This window comes from Ranitomeya variabilis, chromosome 2, assembly GCF_051348905.1.
Source record: "Ranitomeya variabilis isolate aRanVar5 chromosome 2, aRanVar5.hap1, whole genome shotgun sequence".
NCBI classification, from domain to species: Eukaryota; Metazoa; Chordata; class Amphibia; order Anura; family Dendrobatidae; genus Ranitomeya; species Ranitomeya variabilis.
The window spans coordinates 49239795-49264453 of record NC_135233.1 but is presented as its reverse complement, the minus strand read 5'-3'; the positions used below and the strand labels follow the sequence as shown (position 1 = coordinate 49264453).

The window sequence follows — 24659 nt, the reverse complement described above, 5'->3', positions numbered from 1 at the left end:
TTCCAACCACCGTGCGCCATTGTTTGCCGCGGGTTGTTGTACTGCGTGTTGTCCGGAGCATAAACATAAATTACCGTGTTTGCTATTAAGCTACTTGAGCTCTTTCTCATTTTTTTCCAATATTAATTTGCATGCCTGATATATGGCGTCCCTCCTGAGAAGTGTCTGTATCCCCCTCCTCCGCTTCTCGTACAATATAAGTCGTTATTCCCAGACATTGCCAGGAGCCCGAGTGTAATGTGCATTGTATCGGCTCACAATGCCTTATTCATGCCGTCTCATTGCTGCTTGGACATCTCCAATCTGTGAGCTCTGAATCCATTTTTTATAAAGAAATGTGTATACGAGAAACCTAGGAAAGGGGGGAAAAAAAAGCTTTTTGTAGCACTTAGTACATTTAGCTAACCTAAGCATTTAATTACAAGCCTTCCCATTGAGCCGCCTTTTTTTTAATCCAACGAGTCCACAGTTAGTCCAGACATTTCAACAAAGCCTAATGAATGACAGGTATTATGCTCACAATATTATCCCGGTGCCCTCCCATGTTTTCATGGATAATGAATTAAAACATCAGCGGCCATACTGTCATTCTTACTCCCGGACTCTTTAGACGAACACTCTCTGCAGCTTTTGTGGATAATAGCCGTACATTTTGTAATTGATCTGTAATTGAGAATCACCTTTTCATTTGGGAACATGTACTGCTGTGGGCACAGCGATTTTCTCATTCCTCCCTATGACTGCATGAATGTATGTGATTAAGGGGGGAAAAAAAGGTGAGCACTTCACTTTCACCGCTCAGCCCTTTTTTTTTTTTTTTTTACTAAATCATTCTGAACCTTTTTTTTTTTTTTTTTTTTTTGAAAGCTTGAAAGCAAATCCAGCTCTTTGATAAGTCAATTGTACTGTGGCTAGAAAATAACCGCAACTAGGTAGATGTCACTAAAGTTCAAAGCTGAAGTTTTGTGGACAGTACATTATCTCAGGATATGTTGTGGCCGTCCCTAGGTTTTTCTCTTTGCTTGTGTAAAGGAAATACAAAAAGCAATCCAATTTTTTTTTTCCATTTTTAACTTGTGCATTTGTGGGTAGACTAATCATGACAGGAGACCTGTAAGTAGGTCGCAGAGGTACTGGAGGCTGCAGGCAAACAGGAGACCCTGGAGGTGGGTGGCAGAGGTACTGGAGGCTGCAGGCAAACAGACCCTGGAGGTGGGTAGCAGAGGTGCTGCAGGCAAACAGTAGACCCTGGAGGTGTGTTGTAGAGGTACTGGAGGCTGCGGGAAGCAGAGGTGCTGGAAGCTGCAGGCAGACAAGTGTCAGAACACTAAAAGTCTTAATACCAAGACACAGTTGTGTGTTGACACAGCAATATACTGTTACTTATTTCCAACCCTGAACCTAAATGTAACTGCACTTTTCCCGTGCGTAGTCACCATACTTGGTGCCCTCTTCTCCAAAATAATAACTACAGAGGCGTGGAAAGAGCAATGCGAAGGGTGACCAAGCCCTTCGCTGCACTTTGTGGGATGAACCACTGCAGATGACATGGTCATGAGAAAACGGTAGAGGGAGACGAGAGCCAGGCTTTCAACACTGCTCCCCCATTCCTCTGATGCAGACATTTTGGTGGAGAGAAGACACTACTGAGCAGACAGGAGGAGGGTAAGGAAAGGAAGGCTGTAACCCGACCACCCCTGAACAAGACACAGAAGGTGAAATGTCGAGATCGGGCCAAGAAATAGCTGAAGACAGGTTTTTCGAAGGTTTTATGGACTGATGAGTTGAGTGACTGTTGATGAATGAGATGGATAGGCCTGTGCCTGGATCAGTAATGGGTGCAGACCTTCTCTTCGACTCAGTATCCTAGGCATACGTTATTAGTAGGGTCACAACAGCTCTGGTTTAGCGGCTCGAAATATGGTCTCTGTATGGTTACAGAATTAGCCTACAAGTGAACCTGTGGAAACATACTTTAAAAGCTGCTGGGGACCGAGACATGCTGGAGACTAGTCGGACAGTCTGGTCCCTGGCGCCTTCTCCCCACCCACTGCCCAGGAGTGGCCGGTTTCTTCCTATTCGCGCTTGTAGGGTCAATCCAGGGCAGCGGACAGGAGAAGCCTCCGGGGATGGGCAGCATGTTTTAACTGCCTGGTTCCCTTTACGAGGCATGATATTCAGTACCCATACCCCCAATGAATACTGGGAAGACCTCATATTCTCCTGTTGGGGCCGCTTTTTTATAGGTTGATTGATTGGATGCCCTTCATCAGGCATTAACCATAAAGGTATAAGACATCCCGCGCTGTAGCCTCAGCTGAAGATTTGCCCTGTCCATGACTTACAACCTTTTGTGGCCCCATATGTATTTTTTTCTTTATGCCTCATAACCAGCGTGTGTGGATCTAGAGACCGGAACCAGTAATATAAATCTCATAAGAACATAACCTTTTTATTTTTCCTATTTTATTTTTCCATCAGCCGTGGACCGCTTAAGTGACTTTATGGGTGAGCAGTCGATGCTCCATGAACTTTTCTTTGCCTTCATCAGAGCAGGAAAATACAGCGAGGCTGAGAAGATTGCAGAGGTGAGTGCGGCAACTGCGCTCCTCTAATCACTATGTCACGGAGCGGCCATGCTTAATTGGAAGACATTTATTACGGTAACCTTTAATTACGCCTCCTCTGATTCATATTTAATAGAATATAGCTTTAATAATGGGAAGGTTGGAAATATAAAAAACACCAAAGGACGGGCTTCGATGGCCGGCGACATAAGCGTGCCTTTATCAGTGTAATTATAGATCAGGAGTAGCGGTCTTCAATCTGTCTCCTTGGCTCATCATGGTCAGACGGAGGGAAAGAAAACACGAATATTTGCATAATAAATCTTGAATCGTGGAATAATTAAATTATAGCAGCATTCCTGGGTGTAAAGTTATTTAATCCTTCGAGCTAAGGAATTCTTTCTTGTACTTAAAAGCTCCGGAATTTAATTTGCGTCCGTCCTTGCTAAGATTTAGCCATTGCGCTTGTCTTCGAGTTAATCAGCCAAATGCTGTCGGCTAACGTTTGGCATTTTCATTTACCGGGAATCTTCTTTTTTTTTTTTCTCTCTTATTTGTCTTTTTATTTTCATTGTCCCCTCCCGCTGTGGTAAGCAGCTTATAGGAAGGGGTAGGTGACAAATTTGGTCTGCTAGGGCTTAGTATATTTTGTCTGGGAGTTGATTGAAATTTTCCTTCCTGAAACTGATAAGTCAAAAGAGAAGCTGCAGAGATGGCACCCAGAGAGTAATTATGTTCCTCGTAAACTTTTTTTTTTTCTCCTCCTGGGTTATTTTTCTAAGGGGCATGGTGTATTATTGGCACAATGTTCGGATTTGTAATTGTGTCTTTTCTCCGTCTTCCCAGGGCATTTCTAAAGTAACGGGACATTCAATTATAAGACAACAGAGCTTTGGTTAAAAGGATTTTTTCTTATTTTCAATACAGACTTCTGATAATTGGTTTAATGTGACTAGTATATTGATGGTAATTCTTTTGCTTCCTTCTGACAGATGCTTAGACATCGGCGACTTTTACTGATCATGTAAAATTATTGCAAACCAGTAGGATAGGTTATTACTTTGATTGGAGGTCCAACCTGTGAAAATCCCTCCAATATGGAGAATAAGGAGGCAATGCTGGTATAGCGGTGGGCTGTTGTGCTTTCCCTTGCCTCACCTCACTACGCAGGCCTAGGTCAAAGAACAGATGTGCAATATGCAGAATGGTCAGGGCTATGTGTTATCCCTGGGTAGTAGGGCTACAAGACAGCAGTCCGTGGCTAGTAAGGCTAGGAGTACGGTCCCTGGGTATCGGGGCGCTGAGAGTGGTGCCTGGGTATCGGGGCGCTAAGAGCGTTGCCTGGGTATCGGGGCGCTGAGAGTGGTGCCTGGGTATCGGGGCGCTGAGAGTGGTGCCTGGGTATCGGGGAGCTGAGAGTGGTGCCTGGGTATCGTGGCGCTGAGTGGTGCCTGGGTATCGGGGTGCTGAGAGTGTTGCCTAAGTATCAGGGCGCTAAGTGTTGCCTGGGTATCGGGGCGCTGAGAACGTTGCCTGGGTATCGGAGCGCTAAGAGCGTTGCCTGGGTATCAGGGCGCTGAGAGGCGCCTGGGTATCGGGGCGCTAAGAGAGGTGCCTGGGTATCGGGGCGCTAAGAGAGGTGCCTGGGTATCGGGGTGCTGACAGTAGTGCCTGGGTATCGGGGCGCTGAGAGCGTTGCCTGGGTATCGGGGCGCTAAGAGAGGTGCCTGGGTATCGGCGTGCTGACAGTAGTGCCTGGGTGTCGGGGCGCTGAGAGCGTTGCCTGGGTGTCGGGGCGCTGAGAGCGTTGCCTGGGTGTCGGGGCGCTGAGAGCGTTGCCTGGGTGTCGGGGCGCTGAGAGCGTTGCCTGGGTGTCGGGGCGCTGAGAGCGTTGCCTGGGTGTCGGGGCGCTGAGAGCGTTGCCTGGGTGTCGGGGCGCTGAGAGCGTTGCCTGGGTGTCGGGGCGCTGAGAGCGTTGCCTGGGTGTCGGGGCGCTGAGAGCGTTGCCTGGGTGTCGGGGCGCTGAGAGCGTTGCCTGGGTGTCGGGGCGCTGAGAGCGTTGCCTGGGTGTCGGGGCGCTGAGAGCGTTGCCTGGGTGTCGGGGCGCTGAGAGCGTTGCCTGGGTGTCGGGGCGCTGAGAGCGTTGCCTGGGTGTCGGGGCGCTGAGAGCGTTGCCTGGGTGTCGGGGCGCTGAGAGCGTTGCCTGGGTGTCGGGGCGCTGAGAGCGTTGCCTGGGTGTCGGGGCGCTGAGAGCGTTGCCTGGGTGTCGGGGCGCTGAGAGCGGTGCCTGGGTGTCGGGGCGCTGAGAGCGGTGCCTGGGTGTCGGGGCGCTGAGAGCGGTGCCTGGGTGTCGGGGCGCTGAGAGCGGTGCCTGGGTATGGGGGCGTGGAGAGCGGTGCCTGGGTATCGGGGTCAAAGATGGATTGCTCCCTATTCTGAGTACTGACTGCGTCTGCTTTGATTGAAAAACGGAACCACAAAAAAGTACGGGCTCACTGCTTTCTTTGTGTTCACATTTTGTGGTGACCTACTGCATGCACTGTTGACTCTGACAAAGATGGCACCTGCTCCTTGTGCTGGTGCCACCCGTCTTTTTACCGCTTGCTGCATCATTCAAAGATGTCCTTGCACATAAGGCCTTCTGTCCTGCTGAAATTTGGTGGGCTTTCAAAATATCTTTTGTTAAATAATGTAAATGTGTGCAATTTGGCATATACAGTTGTGGCCAAAAGTATTGACACCCCTGCAATTCTGTCAGATAATACTCAGTTTCTTCCTGAAAATGATTGCAATCACAAATTCTTTGGTATTATCTTCATTTAATTTGTCTTAAATGAAAAAACACAAAAGAGAATGAAGCAAAAAGCAAAACATTGATCAGTTCACAAAAAACTCCAAAAATGGGCCAGACAAAAGTATTGGCACCCTCAGCCTAATATTTGGTTGCACAACCTTTAGCCAAAATAACTGCGACCAACCGCTTCCGGTAACCATCAATGAGTTTCTTACAATGCTCTGCTGGAATTTTAGACCATTCTTCTTTGGCAAACTGCTCCAGGTCCCTGATATTTGAAGGGTGCCAACTGCCATTTTTAGATCTCTCCACAGGTGTTCTATGGGATTCAGGTCTGGACTTATTGCTGGTCACCTTAGAAGTCTCCAGTGCTTTCTCTCAAACCATTTTCTAGTGCTTTTTGAAGTGTGTTTTAGGTCATTGTTCTGCTGGAAGACCCATGACCTCTGAGGGAGACCCAGCTTTCTCACGCTGGGCCCTACACTATGCTGCAAAATTTGTTGGTAGTCTTCAGACTTCTTAATACCATGCACACGGTCAAGCAGTCCAGTGCCAGAGGGAGCAAAGCAACCCCAAAACATCAGGGAACCTCTGCCATGTTTGACTGTAGGGACAGTGTTCTTTTCTTTGAATGCCTCTTTTTTTTTTTCCTATAAACTCTATGTTGATGCCTTTGCCCAAAAAGCTCTACTTTTGTCTCCTCTGACCAGAGAACATTCATCCAAAACGTTTTAGGCTTTTTCAAGTAAGTTTTGGCAAACTCCAGCCTGGCTTTTTTATGTCTCGGGGTAAGAAGTGGGGTCTTCCTGGGTCTCCTACCATACAGTCCCTTTTCATTCAGACGCCGACGGATAGTACGGGTTGACACTGTTGTACCCTCGGACTGCAGGGCAGCTTGAACTTGTTTGGATGTTAGTCGAGGTTCTTTATCCAACATCCGCACAATCTTGCGTTGAAAGCTCTTGTCAATTTTTCTTTTCCGTCCACATCTAGGGAGGTTAGCCACAGTGCCATGGGCTTTAAACTTCTTGATGACACTTGTGCACGGTAGACACAGGAACATTCAGGTCTTTGGAGATGGACTTGTAGCCTTGAGATTGCTCATGCTTCCTCACAATTTGGTGTCTCAAGTCCTCAGACAGTTCTTTGGTCTTCTTTCTTTTCTCCATGCTCAATGTGGTACACAGAAGGACACAGGACAGAGGTTGAGTCAACTGTAATCCATGTCAACTGGCTGCAAGTGTGATTTAGTTATTGCCAACACCTGTTAGGTGCCACAGGTAAGTTGCAGGTGCTGTTAATTACACAAATTAGAGAAGCATCACATGAGTTTTCGAAACGTGCCAATACTTTTGTCCACCCCTTTTTTTATGTTTGGTGTGGAATTATATCCCATTTGGCTTTAGGACAATTCTTTTTGTGTTTTTTCATTTAAGACAAATTAAATGAAGATAATAATACCAAAGAATTTGTGTTTGCAATAATTTTCAGGAAGAAACTGAGTATTATCTGACAGATTTGTAGGGGTGTCAATTCTTTTCTCCACAACTGTAGGTGTGGATGTGTGTGTGTGTGTGTATATATAGTCACAGTATGTGTGTGTATATTTGTGTGCATGGGTGTGTGTGTAATTATTATTTGTGTGTGTATATTTTCTTGCAGGTCTTTGAGATGAAAACCCAAATCCATCGACACTTTTATAACCTCTCTGCGGCCCCGATGAACACTTGCTGCCTTATTTTACTCTGCACTTTTCTTTGTGACGGTGCAAGAATTTTTAATTTTGGATTACAAGGGTAAAATTCCTGCACTTAGGATCCTACAATTTTAGCCCTAGGTTTCCTGCAGTGCTTTAATTGTATGTAAGTTATGGATTCAGCAGGGAAAAGCATATTGAAGTGGGGGAGCTGATGAATTGCAAGTCTTACCATTTGCTCGGTGATTGACTGACTGCGCCTGGCACTCACAATCGGTAATAATCCATGTGATTGATAAGGTGACATGTTTAAAAAACAGTTGTTTGGAGGAAGGTGTCAAGTGAGAATGGAGGCTTTCTGCGCTTTGTTATCCCCTTTGTTCTTATGCTAATGCTATTGAGTGTATTTTGTTTCTTTCCTATTGTTACAAGCCGTTATATTTACAGTAATGATTTTTTTTTTTCAATACAAAGTCAGTTCTTTATGATGGCAGGAACGGGCGCAGAAGGGAGCGGAGCAAATTGTTTAAAGGGGCTGATGAAGAAAATGTCATTATTTCATATTAATACGCTTTCGTTCCTTTAAGCAGCCATGGTTTGAGCAGCCATACTTGGGCTTTACTTCACGTGGGTCAAATTTTCAGTTCTGAACTTAAATACCACCGTCCCTCAAGGTCCCCTCTTCGCTTACGCAGTAGTACCCAGGGCTGTGGAGTCGGTAAGCTAAGCCTCCAACTCCTCAATTTCCATGACTCCACCACAATGGGCTCCGACTCCACAGCCCTGGTCGTACCTACATCCCCCATGTGGTCTGCTGGAAGGGCTCAGGAATAGTAAGAGTGGACTGAAGTTACAGTTTAATCCATAAGGATGTGTTCACACTCTGCTTCTATATCTAATGTGTCTTTCTCCTGGGGAAATGTCTGACCACCTGATTTGTACCGTTTGAGCTGCCATGGATCCGCTCGAGAGACCCCCCATTGTCACCCATTGGGGTAATCCTTGATTACTTGTGTAGAATTCACAGGAAATTAGTATATCAGCGTTGATTTTTTTTATTTCCTTGGCTGTGCTTAGAGAAAGAGAAGTAGGCCACGTTCACACGTTCAGTACTTTACATCAGTAACATCAGATAGATAACATCAGAGACAGTTTTGGTCAACAACTCCCAGAGCCCTTCCTCCTGACTTCCCAGTCCTCCACCTTCAAATCCAATTTCTCCACCATTACAGAAGATCAACTCTCCACTCTACTCTCAAGATCGCATCTTACCACCTGTGCACTTGACCCGCTCCCATCCCACACCCTCACCAAAGTCTTCATCCCAACCCTAACCCATCTCTTCAACCTATCACTAACTGGTGTTTTCCCCTCGAACTTTAAACATGCCTCAATCACACCTATCCTCAAAAAGCCCTCTCTTGACCCATCCTCTGTATCTAGCTATCGCCCTATATCACTTCTCCCTTATGCCTCCAAACTACTGGAACAACACGTCTACCTTGAACTGTCCTCCCATCTCTCTTCTTGCTCCCTCTTTGACCGCTTACAATCTGGCTTCCAGTCACACCTGTTGTGAACTCTATTTTTAGGCTCCCTCTAGTGGTCACAAGCGGTACTGTGTAGTGTTGTCTTTCTGCAGGTTGGCTGCATCAGCTGGTTCGTTATCCTTGGTTGGTTTCCTATTTAGCTCACCTGGATACTCAGTTCCTTACCTGCTATCAATGTATTCAGTGCTCTTCAGATTCCTTGTGATTACCTTGCTCCCAGCCTCTCCAAGACAAGCTAAGTTTTTGTCCGTTCATTTTTTGATTATCAGCATTCATCATGTTTCTTGTCCAGCTTGCTAAGATGTGATCTCCTCGCTTGCTGGTTGCTCTAGGGGATTGAGTTTCTCCCCCCACACCGTTAGTTGGTGCGGGGGTTCTTGAAATCTGTGTGGATATTTTGTAAGGGTTTTTTGCTGACCGCACAGACCCCTTTACTATTTTCTGCTATCTAGTATTAGTGGGCCTCATTTGCTGAATCTGTTTTCACCCCTGTGTATGTGCCTTCCTCTTACCTCACCGTTATTATTTGTTGGGGGCTTCTATATCTTTGGGGATTATTTCTCTGGAGGCAAGAGAGGTCTTTCTTTCTCTCTAGGGGTAGTTAGTTCCTCAGGCTGGCTCGAGACGTCTAGGATTTTTAGGCACGTTCACCGGCTACTTCTAGTGTGTTTGGATAGGTTCAGATTTGCGGTCAGTCCAGTTTGCCACCTCCCTAGAGCTTGTCCTATGTTTGTTACTTAGCTGGAGTAATTTGTGATCCTCAACCACTAAGGATCATCACAGTATAGCAGGCCATAAAAGTGTTTAATGCATCGCAGAAGTGGGATAAAAAGACCTGAGTACATTTTTTTTTTTTTTTTCCTCCCGCTTTTCCTTTGCTGCAGTCTGTTTAGCTTCTTTCATCCCCTTGAACTCTGGGTGGTTTTGAGCTCAGCTGCAGACATGAATGTTCAGACTCTGGCTTCTAATGTGGATCATCTTGCTGCATGGGTGCAAAGTATTCAGGATTTTGTTATTCATAGCCCTTTGTCAGAACCAAAGATACCCATTCCTGAGTTGTTTTCTGGAGATAGATCTAGGTTTCAGAATTTTAAGAATAATTGTAAGTTATTTCTGTCTCTGAGACCTCGTTCCTCTGGTGATTCCGCTCAGCAAGTTAAAATTGTTATCTCCTTGTTGCGTGGCGACCCTCAAGATTGGGCTTTCTCTCTGGCGCCAGGAGATCCTGCATTGTTTAATGTAGATGCATTTTTTCTGGCTCTTGGACTGCTTTATGAGGAGCCTAATCTTGAGAATCAGGCAGAAAAAGCGTTGCTGGCTATCTCTCAAGGTCAGGATGAAGCAGAGGTGTATTGTCAAAAATTTCGGAAATGGTCGGTGCTTACTCAATGGAATGAGTGTGCCCTGGCTGCAAATTTCAGAGAAGGTCTTTCTGAGGCCTTAAGAATGTTATGGTGGGGTTTCCCACCCCTACAAGTCTGAGTGATTCTATGGCTTTAGCCATTCAGGTTGATTGGCGTTTGCGGGAGCGCAAATCTGCTCATCCTTTGGCGGTATTTTCTGAACAGAGACCTGAGTCTATGCAATGTGACCGAACTCTGACCAGAATTGACCGACAAAGTCATAGACGTCAAAATGGGTTGTGCTTTTACTGTGGTGATTCTACTCATGTTACCTCAGCATGCTCTAAACGTTTAAAAAAAATTGCTAAACCTGTCACCATTGGTACTATACAGCCTAAATTTATTTTGTCTGTTACTTTGATTTGTTCTTTGTCATCCTACTCGGTTATGGCCTTTGTGGATTCGGGTGCTGCCCTGAATCTGATGGATTTGTCGTTTGCCAGGCGCTGTGGTTTTGTCCTGGAGCCTTTGGAATTTCCTATTCCTCTGAGGGGAGTTGATGCTACGCCATTGGCTGAGAATAAGCCTCAGTATTGGACGCAAATGACCATGTGCATGACTCCCGTACATCAGGAGGTGATTCGCTTTCTTGTTCTGCATAATTTGCATGATGTTGTCGTTTTGGGTCTGCCATGGCTGCAGGCTCATAATCCAGTTTTAGATTGGAAAGCTATGTCTGTGTCAAGTTGGGGTTGTCAGGGAATTCATGGCGATACTCCGTTGGTGTCTATTGCTGCTTCCACTCCTTCTGAGGTCCCTGAATTTTTATCTGACTACCAGGATGTATTTGATGAGCCCAGGTCCAGTGCCCTGCCCCCTCATAGGGATTGTGACTGTGCTATAAATTTAATTCCTGGTAGTAAATTCCCTAAGGGACGACTTTTTAATTTGTCTATACCAGAGCATGCCGCGATGCGGAGTTATATAAAGGAGTCTTTGGAGAAGGGACATATTCGCCCATCCTCTTCCCCTCTTGGTGCAGGATTTTTTTTTGTGGCCAAGAAGGACGGTTCTTTGAGACCTTGTATAGATTATCGTCTTCTGAATAAAATCACAGTCAAATTTCAGTATCCTTTGCCACTATTGTCTGATTTGTTTGCTCGGATTAAGGGGGCCAGTTGGTTCACTAAGATAGATCTCCGTGGTGCGTATAACCTTGTGCGCATTAAGCAGGGAGATGAATGGAAAACAGCATTTAATACGCCCGAAGGCCATTTTGAGTACTTAGTGATGCCTTTTGGACTCTCTAATGCTCCTTCTGTGTTTCAGTCCTTCATGCATGACATCTTCCGAGAATATCTGGATAAATTTATGATTGTTTATCTGGATGACATTTTGGTCTTTTCTGATGATTGGGAGTCCCATGTGAAGCAGGTCAGGATGGTGTTTCAGGTCCTGCGTGCTAATGCTTTATTTGTGAAGGGCTCAAAATGCCTCTTCGGAGTACAGAAGGTCTCCTTTTTGGGTTTTATTTTTTCTCCTACTGTGGAGATGGACCCAGTCAAGGTCCAGGCTATTCATGACTGGACTCAGCCTACGTCTGTTAAGAGTCTTCAGAAGTTCTTGGGTTTTGCTAATTTTTACCGTCGTTTCAGCGCTAATTTTTCTAGCGTGGTTAAACCTTTGATGGATTTGACCAAGAAGGGTTCTGATGTGACTAATTGGTCTCCTGCGGCCGTGGAGGCCTTTCGGGAACTGAAGCACCGGTTTTCTTCAGCTCCAGTCTTATGTCAACCAGATGTCTCTCTCCCCTTCCAGGTCGAGGTTGATGCTTCTGAGATTGGAGCAGGGGCTGTTTTGTCGCAGAGAAGCTCTGATGGCTCTGTGATGAAGCCATGTGCTTTCTTTTCAAGAAAGTTTTCGCCTGCCGAGCGGAATTATGATGTTGGTAATCGGGAGTTGTTGGCTATGAAGTGGGCATTTGAGGAGTGGCGACATTGGCTCGAAGGAGCTAAACATCGTGTGGTGGTCTTGACTGATCACAAAAACCTGATTTACCTCGAATCTGCCAAGCGCCTGAATCCTAGACAGGCTCGTTGGTCGCTGTTTTTCTCCCGTTTCAACTTCGTGGTCTCATACCTGCCTGGTTCGAAGAACGTGAAGGCTGATGCACTTTCTAGGAGTTTTGTGCCTGACTCTCCGGGAGTTTCTGAGCCGGCTGGTATTCTCAGAGGGGGAGTGATTTTGTCTGCCATTTCCCCAGATTTGCGACGAGTGCTGCAGAAATTTCAGGCGGATAGACCTGACCGTTGTCCACCAGAGAGACTGTTTGTCCCGGATAGATGGACCAGCAGAGTTATTTCCGAGGTTCATTCTTCGGTGTTGGCGGGTCATCCTGGGATTTTTGGTACCAGAGATTTGGTGGCTAGGTCCTTCTGGTGGCCTTCCTTGTCGCGGGATGTGCGTTCCTTTGTGCTGTCTTGTGGGATTTGTGCTCGGGCTAAGCCTTGCTGTTCTCGTGCCAGCGGTTTGCTTTTGCCTTTGCCTGTCCCGAAAAGGCCTTGGACGCACATTTCCATGGATTTTATTTCGGATCTTCCAGTATCTCAGAAAATGTCTGTCATCTGGGTGGTGTGTGATCGTTTTTCCAAGATGGTCCATTTGGTGCCCTTGCCTAAGTTGCCTTCCTCCTCCGATTTGGTTCCTCTATTTTTTCAGAATGTGGTTCGCTTGCACGGCATTCCTGAAAATATTGTGTCTGATAGAGGATCCCAGTTTGTGTCCAGGTTTTGGCGGACTTTTTGTGCTAAGATGGGCATTGATTTATCTTTTTCGTCGGCCTTCCATCCTCAGACTAATGGCCAAACCGAGCGAAATAATCAGACGTTGGAAACTTATTTGAGATGTTTTGTTTCTGCTGATCAGGATGATTGGGTGACTTTTTTGCCATTGGCCGAGTTTGCCCTTAATAATCGGGCTAGTTCTGCTACTTTGGTTTTGCCTTTTTTCTGCAATTCTGGTTTCCTTCCTCGTTTTTCCTCGGGTCAGGTTGAGTCTTCTGACTGTCCTGGGGTGGATTCTGTGGTGGATAGGTTGCAGCAGATTTGGAACCATGTGGTGGACAATTTGAGGTTGTCACAGGAGAAGGCTCAGCGCTTTGCCAACCGCCGCCGCGGTGTGGGTCCCCGACTTCGTGTTGGGGATTTGGTGTGGCTGTCTTCTCGGTATGTTCCTATGAAGGTCTCCTCTCCTAAATTCAAGCCTCGCTTCATCGGTCCTTATAAGATCTTGGAAATCCTTAACCCGGTGTCTTTTCGTTTGGATCTCCCAGCATCGTTTGCCATTCATAATGTGTTCCATAGGTGTTTGTTGTGGAGCTATGTGGTACCTGTGGTTCCTTCTGTTGAGCCTCCTGCTCCGGTGCTGGTCGAGGGAGAATTGGAGTACGTGGTGGAGAAGATTTTGGATTCTCGTGTCTCTAGACGGAGGCTTCAGTATTTGGTGAAGTGGAAGGGCTATGGTCAGGAGGATAATTCCTGGGTTGTCGCCTCTGATGTTCATGCGGCCGATTTGGTTCGTGCCTTCCACGCGGCTCATCCTGATCGCCCTGGGGGTCTTGATGAGGGTTCGGTGACCCCTCCTCAAGGGGGGGGTACTGTTGTGAACTCTATTTTTAGGCTCCCTCTAGTGGTCACAAGCGGTACTGTGTAGTGTTGTCTTTCTGCAGGTTGGCTGCATCAGCTGGTTCGTTATCCTTGGTTGGTTTCCTATTTAGCTCACCTGGATACTCAGTTCCTTGCCTGCTATCAATGTATTCAGTGCTCTTCAGATTCCTTGTGATTACCTTGCTCCCAGCCTCTCCAAGACAAGCTAAGTTTTTGTCCGTTCATTTTTTGATTATCAGCATTCATCATGTTTCTTGTCCAGCTTGCTAAGATGTGATCTCCTCGCTTGCTGGTTGCTCTAGGGGACTGAGTTTCTCCCCCCACACCGTTAGTTGGTGCGGGGGTTCTTGAAATCTGTGTGGATATTTTGTAAGGGTTTTTTACTGACCGCACAGACCCCTTTACTATTTTCTGCTATCTAGTATTAGTGGGCCTCATTTGTTTTCACCCCTGTGTATGTGCCTTCCTCTTACCTCACCGTTATTATTTGTTGGGGGCTTCTATATCTTTGGGGATTATTTCTCTGGAGGCAAGAGAGGTCTTTCTTTCTCTCTAGGGGTAGTTAGTTCCTCAGGCTGGCTCGAGACGTCTAGGATTTTTAGGCACGTTCACCGGCTACTTCTAGTGTGTTTGGATAGGTTCAGAATTGCAGTCAGTCCAGTTTGCCACCTCCCTAGAGCTTGTCCTATGTTTGTTACTTAGCTGGAGTAATTCGTGATCCTCAACCACTAAGGATCATAACACACACCATTCCACTGAAACTGCCCTAACTAAGGTCACCAATGACCTCTTAACCGCCACGAGCAAGCGACACTACTGTCCTCCTCGATCTGTCGGCTGCCTTTGACACAGTGGACCATTCCCTATTATTACAGACCCTCTCATCCCTTGGCATCACAGACTTGGCCCTATCCTGGATCTCATCATACCTAACAGACCGGACATTCAGCGTCTCCCACTCACACACCACCTCCTCACCTCGCCCCCTATCTGTCGGAGTCCCACAAGGTTCAGTCCTTGGGCCCCTGCTCTTCTCCATTTACACCTTTGGCCTGGGACAGCTCATAGAATCTCATGGCTTCCAGTATCACCTCTATGCTGATGACACACAGATCTACATCTCTGGACCAGATATCACCTCCCTACTAACCAGAATCCCTCAATGTCTGTCCACTATTTCATCCTTCTTCTCCGCTAGATTTCTGAAACTTAACATGGACAAAACAGAATTCATCATCTTTCCCCCATCTCACGCGACCCCCCCAACGAACCTATCCATTACAGTGCATGGCTGCCCACTCTCCCCAGTCCCAAAAGCTCGCTGCCTCGGGGTAATCCTTGACGCTGATCTGTCCTTCAAACCACATATCCAAGCCCTTTCCACTTCCTGCCGACTTCAACTCAAAAATATTTCACAAATCCGTACAATCCTCAACTAAGAATCTGCAAAAACTCTAGTCCATGCCCTCATCATCTCACCTTGACTACTGCAACCTCCTGCTCTGTGGCCTCCCCTCTAACACTCTCGCACCCCTCCAATCTATTCTAAACTCTGCTGCCTGACTAATCCACCTATTCCCCGGCCTCTCCCCTCTGTCAATCCCTTCACTGGCTCCCCATTGCCCAGAGACTCCAGTACAAAACCCTAACCATGACATACAAAGCTATCCACAACCTGTGTCCTCCATACATCTGTGACCTCATCTTCCGGTACTTACTTACACGCAACCTCCGATCCTCACAAGATCTCCTTCTCTACTCCCCTCTTATCTCCTCTTCCCACAATCGTATACAAGACTTCTCTCGCGTATCACCCCTACTCTGGAACCCTCTACCACAACACATCAGACTCTCTCCTACCATGGAAACCTTCAAAAAGAACCTGAAGACCCACCTCTTCCGACAAGCCTACAACCTGCAGTAACCACCGATCAACCAAACCGCTGTATGACCAGCTCTATCCTCACCTACTGTATCCTCACCCATCCCTTGTAGATTGTGAGCCTTCGCGTGCAGGGTCCTCTCTCCTCCTGTACCAGTTATGACTTGTATTGTTTAAGAATATTGTACTTGTTTTTATTATGCATACCCCTCCTCACATGTAAAGCGCCATGGAAAAAATGGCGCTATAACAATAAATAATAATAATAATAATCAGTATTTGTAAGCCAAAACCAGGAGTGGGTGAAAACTTTTTTTTTTAACTTATATAATTGTGTGTTCACTATTAGTTTTACAGCCCTTCTGGCTCCAGCTTAGCAGCAGCTTCTCTCTTGTGGGGAAAAAAGATTGGGCATGTTAAAATCCAACATGCCTGTTCCTTCTTTTCCCAGCAATCTGCCTTTCAGGGATATTAGATCTATAGTAGTGATGAGCAAATATACTCGTTTCTCGAGATTTCCCAAGCACGCTCGGGTGTCATCCGAGTATTTTTTTAGCGCTCGGAGATTGTTTTCTTCGCCGCAGCTGAATGATTTACATCTGTTAGCCAGCTTGACTACATGTGGGGATTCCCTAGGAACCAGGCAACCCCCACATGTACTTATGCTGGCTAACAGATGTAAATCATTCAGCTGCGGCAATAAAAACTAAATTTCTGAGCACTAAAAAATACTCTGAGGACCCCCGAGCATGCTTGAGAAATCTCGAGTAACGAGTATATTCGCTCATCACTAATCTAGAGTCTTAGCGAAAAGTGCTGGCACCTTTGAGATTGTTTCAGAAAATTAAGTATTTCTTCCATGAAATTATTGTAATTACACATTTATTTCCTTTGTGTGTTTTGGAACAACAGAAAAAAAGGAAAAAGGCAAATTGGACATAATTTCACACTTAAACCCAAAAAATGGGCAGGACAAAATTATTGAAACTGTCAACTTAATATTTGTTGCACACTCATTGGAATAAATAACTGCAATCAATCTCTTCCTATAAACATCAATGAGCTTCTTACACCTCTCAACTGTAATTTTGGACAACTCCTCTTTTGCATACTACTTCAGATCTGTTGGGGAATTAGGTTTCGGACTCATTGCTGCCACTTCAGAACTCTCCAGCGCTTTGTTTCTTTCTAACGATTTCTGGATGCTTTTTGAAGCGCATTTGGGGTCATTGTCCTGCTGGAAGACCCATGACCTAAAACGCAAATCCAGATTTCTGACACTGATCACTACATTGCGGCCAAAGATCTTTGCTAATCTTCAGATTTCATGATGGCTTGCAGACAGTCAAAGCACGCAGTGCAGAGGCAACAAAGCAACCCCAAAACATCTTTGAACCTCCAACATATTTGACTGTAGGTATTGTTTTTTTTTTTTTTTTGTAGGCCTCATTCCATGTTTAGTAAATAGTAATGTTAAACATACTACCCAAGCCCATTTTCCTCACACGGGGAGCGGGCAACACTTCGCATAATCGAAAACCATACTGATCCTATGGTTAATAAACTGCACAACGATCAAGAAAGTGCTTACAGATATAAAATAATTTTTTTTAAACTTTATTTCAATTAAAATAGAAATAAATCACACAAACAAGAATAATAATATTAAGAGTAAAAAAATAGTAAAAAATTCTGCTCTATGCTGTCCTTTGTTCGGTGGTTTGAGGCACCTTTTTATTCTTATTCTCATATTATTCTTGTTTTAGTGATTTATTTTAATTTTAATTGAAATAAAGTTTTATTTTTTATTATTTTATAACTGCAAGCACTTCTTGATCATTGTGCGGTTTATTAACCATTTGATCAGTATGTACGGTAGAATGATGTGCTTTACCAAAGAGCTCCTATGTTGGTCTCATCTGTCCACAAGACTCTTTCCGAGAAAGATCATGTCTTGCATACATTTTGGCAAACAGCAGTGTAGCTTTTTTTATGACTGTGTCAGCAGTGAGGTCCTCCTGGGTGTCCTGCCATACTCTTTCATTTCATTTAAATGTGGATGGGTAGGTAGTTTGTGCTGACACTGATGCACCCTGAGCCTGCAGGACAACTTGAATTTCTTTGGAACTTGATTGGCGTTGCTCATCCACCATCCGTACTATCCTGCATTGCAACCTTTCGTCGATTTATCTCTGCCGTCCAGGGAAATTGGCTGCAGTGCCATGGGTTGTAAACTTTTTGATTATTTTGCGCAACATGAACAAGGAACATCAGGATCTCTGGAGATGGACTTGTAACCTTGAGATTGTTGACATTTCTCCATCGCCACATTGGGCGACACAGGACAGTGGGTGTATGCTGCTGCCACTAGCAGGCTGACACTAAGTAAATGCAAAAAAGTTTAGCTCCTCCTCTGCAGTATACACCGCCCACTGGCTCCTGATAGAACTAGTTTAAGCTTAGTGTCTGTAGGAGGCACACTGTGGTCTGTCATTCAGACCACATTTTCTTTCTTTATTTTTTTTTTTAAAACCCTTTTTGGCGCAAGAGGAAGACTGGGGCTACGGACCCTTTCAGGGGGCCGATCTCCCCCAAACATCAACAGGCGAGCACGGCGAGTGTCACCTCCCCGTACCCTCTCCTATGACGTGGGATGCCACAGCCGGACACAACCCTGTGAAATCCTAGGGGATCGAACCCTTAGGATATACAGAGGCCCCCCCTTGCCATGGCCCCCCCCCTCTGCACCACCACTGATTAAACAGCGGTGCTGCATGGAGATGGACGGTCCCTCTCCACCTCCCCAGCAAAGGGAATGATGGATCGAAGGTTCCTGCACCGTCCCCCCTGCACTTCGCCGGACCCCCAGCACAGCGGTGAGTCTTTTTGGCGGTGGCAGGGCTCCCGAGCGCATCGGCGGCTGGACTCAACTAATTTAGTCATCGCCTTCGTCCTTAGCTAGGCCGCAGGCCGGAAAAACGCCGCCCACAGCGGCGTCACCCCCGCAGGCCACACCCACACTGCGAGAAGCGCCCTTTTAATCTCGGCGGCCATCTTTTGCCTCCCTAACGCCGCAAAAGGAAGCAGGAACAGGCACTCCCCTGGGACACGGGCACAGGACCTGGATACGTGCTCTGCCACACTACCGCAGGTCCCCACTTCATATAGCCTACTTAGGCAGCTGCACATAAAGTGCCCTGCTAATTTTTAGCCGCACAAAATGCTCCGCTGATTTTTCTTTTTCAGCCGCAGCATCCCTGCAGCTCCTTTGGAGGTTAACAAGGTTCAACATGTCTCTACCTAAAGCCTCAAAAAATTTCTAAAATACAGTGTTTTTCACTTCTTGCACCTCCTGTCAGGCTGCGCTACCAAGCTGGCACACTGCTCCACTCTGTCATGCTTGTGATCCTAAATGCGCTCAGGGGCCCCCCACCGTGACCGAGCCCACGGTGACCAGCCCTGAGTGGCCTTTGTCACTCTCACAATCTATGGCTTCCTTGACTAAAGTGATCGGGACCACTAATCCGCCTGCCCAAGAAAATTCCCCTACAGCAGGGGAATCATCGGCCTGCAGGGGCCTCTCTCATTCTAGACACAAGCGGGCATCTAGGAAGCGTGTTCATAGCTCGTCCCCCAGGTCTTCCGGTGCCTCGGCGTCCATTAGCTCTGCATCCTGCTGTCCCTCTCCAGGCACCTATAGCGACCAGGACTTTGAACCTGAGTCTGATGGACCCCTTGATCTAGAGTCGCCAGGTTATCAGACTACTATAGATAGTCTCATAGAGGCCATCAACCAGTCACTGCAGGTTGACGAGGAACCTGTGACCTCCCATACGGATAATTTGGTGTCCTTCAAAAGGACCAAGCGTCCTCATAGGGTGTTAGCCAATCACCCGGAGTTCCATGACACAGTTCAGTGACGTAGGGAGCGTCCGGACAAACGCTTTGCAGCAGGGCTGTGGAGTCGAAGTTAGTTTTGGTCGGAGTCGGTAGAAATGTACCGACTCCAGCTTTATAAAAAAAATTTTATTAATATTTCATAATTGAACTTTCATATGAATTTTATAAATGTTACTCAAATATATTATATATGTTCTATCAAACTATGAACAACAGTGATAAGCAGTTCTGCTGGAGATAGAGACATTTCTTAAGGTACCTTCACACGAAGCGACGCTGCAGCGATAGCGACAACGATGCCGATCGCTGCAGCGTCGCTGTTTGATCGCTGGGGAGCTGTCACACAGACCGCTCTCCAGCGACCAACGATGCCGAGGTCCCCGGGTAACCAGAGTAAACATCGGGTTGCTAAGCGCAGGGCCGCGCTTGGTAACCCGATGTTTACCCTGGTTACCAGCGTAAAAGTAAAAAAAACAAACAGTACATACTCACATGCGCGTCCCCGGCGTCTGCTTCCTGACACTGACTGAGCTCCGGCCCTAACAGCAGAGCGGTGACGTCACCGCTGTGCTTTCACTTTCACTTTAGGGCCGGCGCTCAGTAAGTGTCAGGAAGCAGACGCTGGGGGACGCGCAGGTGAGTATGTACTGTTTGTTTTTTTTACTTTTACGCTGGTAACCAGGGTAAATATCGGGTTACTAAGCGCGGCCCTGCGCTTGGTAACCCGATGTTTACCCTGGTTACCAGTGTAAAACATCGCTGGTATCGTTGCTTTTGCTTTCAAACACAACGATACACGGCGATCGGACGACCAAATAAAGTTCTGAACTTTATTCAGCGACCAGCGACATCACAGCAGGATCCTGATCGCTGCTGCGTGTCAAACTAAACGATATCGCTAGCCAGGACGCTGCAACGTCACGGATCGCTAGCGATATCGTTACAAAGTCGTTTCGTGTGAAGGTACCTTTACTTCTTGTGTGTCACTGTTCTCCAAAGCCCTTATCTAATCTTATACTTGGTTAACCTCATGCTACCCCAACCCTCCTACTTACAATGTATGAAACTGAAAGTGAAAATGTGTTGCAAATTCTTAGTAGTAAAGCTCCTCCTCTAGACTAGATGTTTACTAGGTGTGCGTCTTCCAAGCATCTCACAGCTGCTACTCAGAAGAGGAAAACTGTAAGAAGTATTATCCTTTCAACAAACTTTGCATCAGTTAACTGTGAGTACATGAGGAATAACAGTATTACTGACCACTATATCAGTTGTACGACCTGGCAATAATTTTGTACAATTGTTTTTAGGAAAAACAATTGTCATTTGGATTGTGAATGCAGAATTAAAAACCTGAGAATGTCAGACGTGTCACATTAAATCAGCTGTATTTGAACATTTCACCATCACTCAAGATAGAAAACATTATGTTTGGCAGTGTATGTTAAATGATCCAGACGAAAACAAATGCTGTGAAGCCAAGATCAGTGCATATTCAGGCAAAGATAAAAATGCTCCTACCAGAGCTTCTAATCTAAAGAGACATTTACAGCGCTTTCATCCAGAAGTACTGAAAGCAGTGGATGAGAGACTGCATCCAAACCAATGAACCAGTGCCCAGCTCTTCCAGCCAAACAAAGGAGCAGAGAACTTTGCAGCCATCAGTTGCAAGATATTTTGTCAGTGACAAAGTTACTGTGACAATGACAGTAGATACATTTAAAAAACAGATCATAGAGCTTGTTGTAAAGGATAGTGTGTCTATTTCATTATGTTCACGACCAGCGTTTGTGTCTGAATGGGGAAATGGCCCGCAAGCTTGGTGTTTCTCTGGAGAGAGTATTAGAAAATTAGTAATCGAAGAAGCTTTTAAACAAAAGGAAGAACTTAAAAAAACTCAAGGGACGCTTTCTGTTTCTTAAAATGGATGCCTGCACACGTCACAGAGTGAACTATTTTGCCATCAATGTCCGATTTGTTAGTGACAAAAATGAAATAGTTACCAAGACATTGGCAGTAAAAGACACCAAAGCTCATCACACCAGTGAGTTTCTCCAGGTCTTGGTGGGAAAGGTTCTGCAAGACTATGAACTTAAAAAAGAGCAAGTTCTTTCTGTCGTAACTGACAATGCTTCAAATATGATAAGTACTATTAAGCTATTGAATGAGAGTAATGATGGTGACCAGCAGCTAGAAGAACATTCTGGGTCCACAGACACAGAAATGTTTGAAATAGAGGAACACCGTATTGTAACTGAAGTGCATACGCTACAGCTGGCTATAAGACAGTCTGCAAGAAGGACATGCTGCTGCACTGATTGGCAAGGTGAGAAAATTGGTTACTGTTGCCAGAACCCCTAAAGTTAACTCAATTTTGAAGAGACGTGCTGGAAAAGGGGCAATTATTGATCAAGCCACACGATGGGGCAGTACTTAATGATTCAGCGCTTGGTTGAACTGAAAACCTTTCTTGTAGACATGGCTAACCCTCAACTGACGCTAAATGAAATTCAGTGAAATCAGGTGACTGAGCTGGAAAAATTGCTAGAGCACCCATTTACAGTGACTAAAAAATTACAAGCAGAGGACTTAACTCCAGGTATTTTCTTAAAGGAGTGGAAGAACCTGATGTTTCGCCTGTCCCAAAGAGGAGGGTTAATTGCAAGTGGCATTGCTGCATCAATGAAACGGAGAGAGGAGCTACTATTACAAAATAACATTCTTTTGGCAGCTGTTTATGTAGACCCAATGCATCGGATTCTTCTAGATGATCAACAGCTAACTAAAGGAAAAGAAGCTCTGTTTGAAATAGCAGTAAGGATGAAAGGGTTGCAGAACAGTCAGGAGGAACAAGAAGAATTTGGTCGTCCTGCCAGATCTTCACCCTCATCAACTGATGAAGAATTTAATTTCGAAAAATATTTGGATCACAAGGACCGTGCAAAGCGTTCCCGCATAGAAGAAGAGTCATCCCCATCAAAGAACACAGCCAGTACATTTCAGCAGAATTTTTCATGTGCACTAAAAGAAATTGAGAAATTTGACCGTTCATCAAAAATAACAGTGCAACAAGCGATTCCTCTGTATCCTGACATTGTCAGAGATATTGCCCGAGTGGTTACTGCTTTGCCACCAACCCAAGTTAGTCTAGAGAGGTTGTTCCCTTCTCTCAAAATAATTAGATCAGATTTGAGGGCATCCATGAAGGAGGATCTGACAGAGGCAATACTTTTTCTGAGGACAAATTTATAGATTTCTTCTTAACTGCATAACCGTGTTTATTGCATATTTACTTACAAGAGTTTAGAAAAGTTTATAAAAGTTATTTGCTATATTCTAATTGTATTCTAATAAATATAGTTTTTGCTCTAAGTGGTCTGATTACTTATATGATGGTGAGAAACTGAATAAGCACGATGTTAATATTTTACAACAGTAAATTTATTGTTACGAATTGGCCATTTACGAAGGAGTCGGAGTTGGAACCTGATAAAATCCAGGAGTCGGAGTCGCAACTGTGGCTTACCGACTCAGCCCTGCTTTGCAGGTCAGAGATCTCTGGAGTCCAGATATCTTTTCTCGCCTGACCTCCGCAAACAATGGGCAGAATCCCCTCCAGTGGATCCTCCTGTTTCACGTTTGTCCTCCAAAACTCTTCTGTCCTTGCCGGTCGGATCTTCCATCAAAGATCGCACGGATCCCCTGGTTGACAGCCTCACCCTTTCAGTTTTTGAGGCATCAGGCTCTTCACTTTTTCCCTCTTTTGCTGCTACCTGGGTAGCCAAAGCAGTGACTTTTTGAGCAGATTCTCTGCATAAGGCCTTACAGAACAGTGATCTCCCCTCTGACATAGCGGAGCTAGCTAACCAAATTTCTTTGGCTGGCAATTACCTAGTAAACGCTTCCCTGGACGCGGCTAATTGCTCTGCATTTACAGCTTCAAACGCTGTGGCGATTAGAAGAGCACTAAGACTGAGAAACTGGCGAGCGGACTCTGCATCTAAAAGGTCCCTAACGTCCCTTCCATATCTCAGTGGACACTTATTTGGTGAAAAGCTGCACCAACTGATTTCGGACGCCACTGGAGGGAAAAGTACTTCCCTTTCGTAGCAGAGATTTAGACAACCGATCCGCCGACATCCGCAGGCTCGTTTTCGGTCTTTTCGTGGCAATTACAGATGGTCCTCCATGGCCAGTTCCCCTGGTTCGGGGCGTCGCGCCATCAGAGACAAAAGCCCACAGGCCTCGTACAGGCCCAACCACTCCTGGAGGGGCTGCACCACGCAGTTTAGGTCCAGGGGATGCAAACCCCAAAGATCTTCTACTAAATGACTCGCAATCTCGTCCGGACGACACCAGCAGAGTAGGCGGACGCCTTCTCTTGTTTCATCATACCTGGCTTGCAGTCGTGGGTCAGGGATCTGGTGTCCTCCGGATACAAGATCGAATATTCCTCACCCCCCCAACCTGTTTTTTTTGCTTCCCGGCCTGCCGAAGCTGGGCTTTTTCCCAGGCCATCGAGTCACTCTGCCGAGAAGGGGTCATTGTCTCTGTCCCAGAGGACGAAAGGTTCCAAGGCTTTTATTCAAATCTGTTCATGGTCTCCAAGAAGGAACAGTCAGGCCCATCCTGGACCTACAGCCAACAGATTTGTCAAGGTCTGACATTTCAGGATGGAGTCCCTCCATTCCGTCATCGCCTCAATGGAGCAGGGCGAGTTCTTAGCCTCCATCGACATTCGGGATGCGTATCTTCACATCCCGATCTTCCCACCTCACCAAAGGTTCCTTCGATTCACTGTCCGTGGGGAACATTTTCAGTTCACGGCCTTACCTTTCGGCCTCGCCACCGCCCCCAGAGTTTTCACAAAGGTCATGGCAGCGGTCTTGGCCATTCTACACGCTCAGGGTCTAGTCGTGCTCCCCTACCTAGACGACCTACTGGTCAAAGGTCCATCCTTCCAAGCCTGCGAGGAGTGCGTCCACATTTCCTTGGATACTGTTTCTTGGCTGGGCTGGTTGATCACCAATCAATATCCTGGAGATTCGTGCGATTTGGCTGTCCCTGAGGCGGTTCTATCATCTCCTAGCAGGCCGCCCCATCCGTATCCAGTCGGACAATGCCACAGCTGTGGCTTATATAAATCATCAGGGGGGCACCCACAGCAGGGCTGCTATGCGCGAGGTAGAGCACATCCTTCGCTGGGCCGAAAGCAACCACTCGGTCATATCGGCCATTCACATTCCTGGAGTGGAAAATTGGGCA

At 46.1% G+C, this 24659-nt stretch overlaps 1 protein-coding gene across 1 annotated transcript in view; it reads left to right on the top strand.

Annotated features, from left to right (window-relative positions):
- LRPPRC (leucine rich pentatricopeptide repeat containing) overlaps nucleotides 1-24659 on the top strand; it is a 172945-nt gene that overhangs the window by 111083 nt on the left and 37203 nt on the right. The window contains exon 25 of the mRNA XM_077282385.1: nucleotides 2482-2588. Within this exon, the coding sequence (XP_077138500.1) occupies nucleotides 2482-2588 (107 nt within the window). The remainder of the gene's footprint in view (nucleotides 1-2481; nucleotides 2589-24659) is intronic.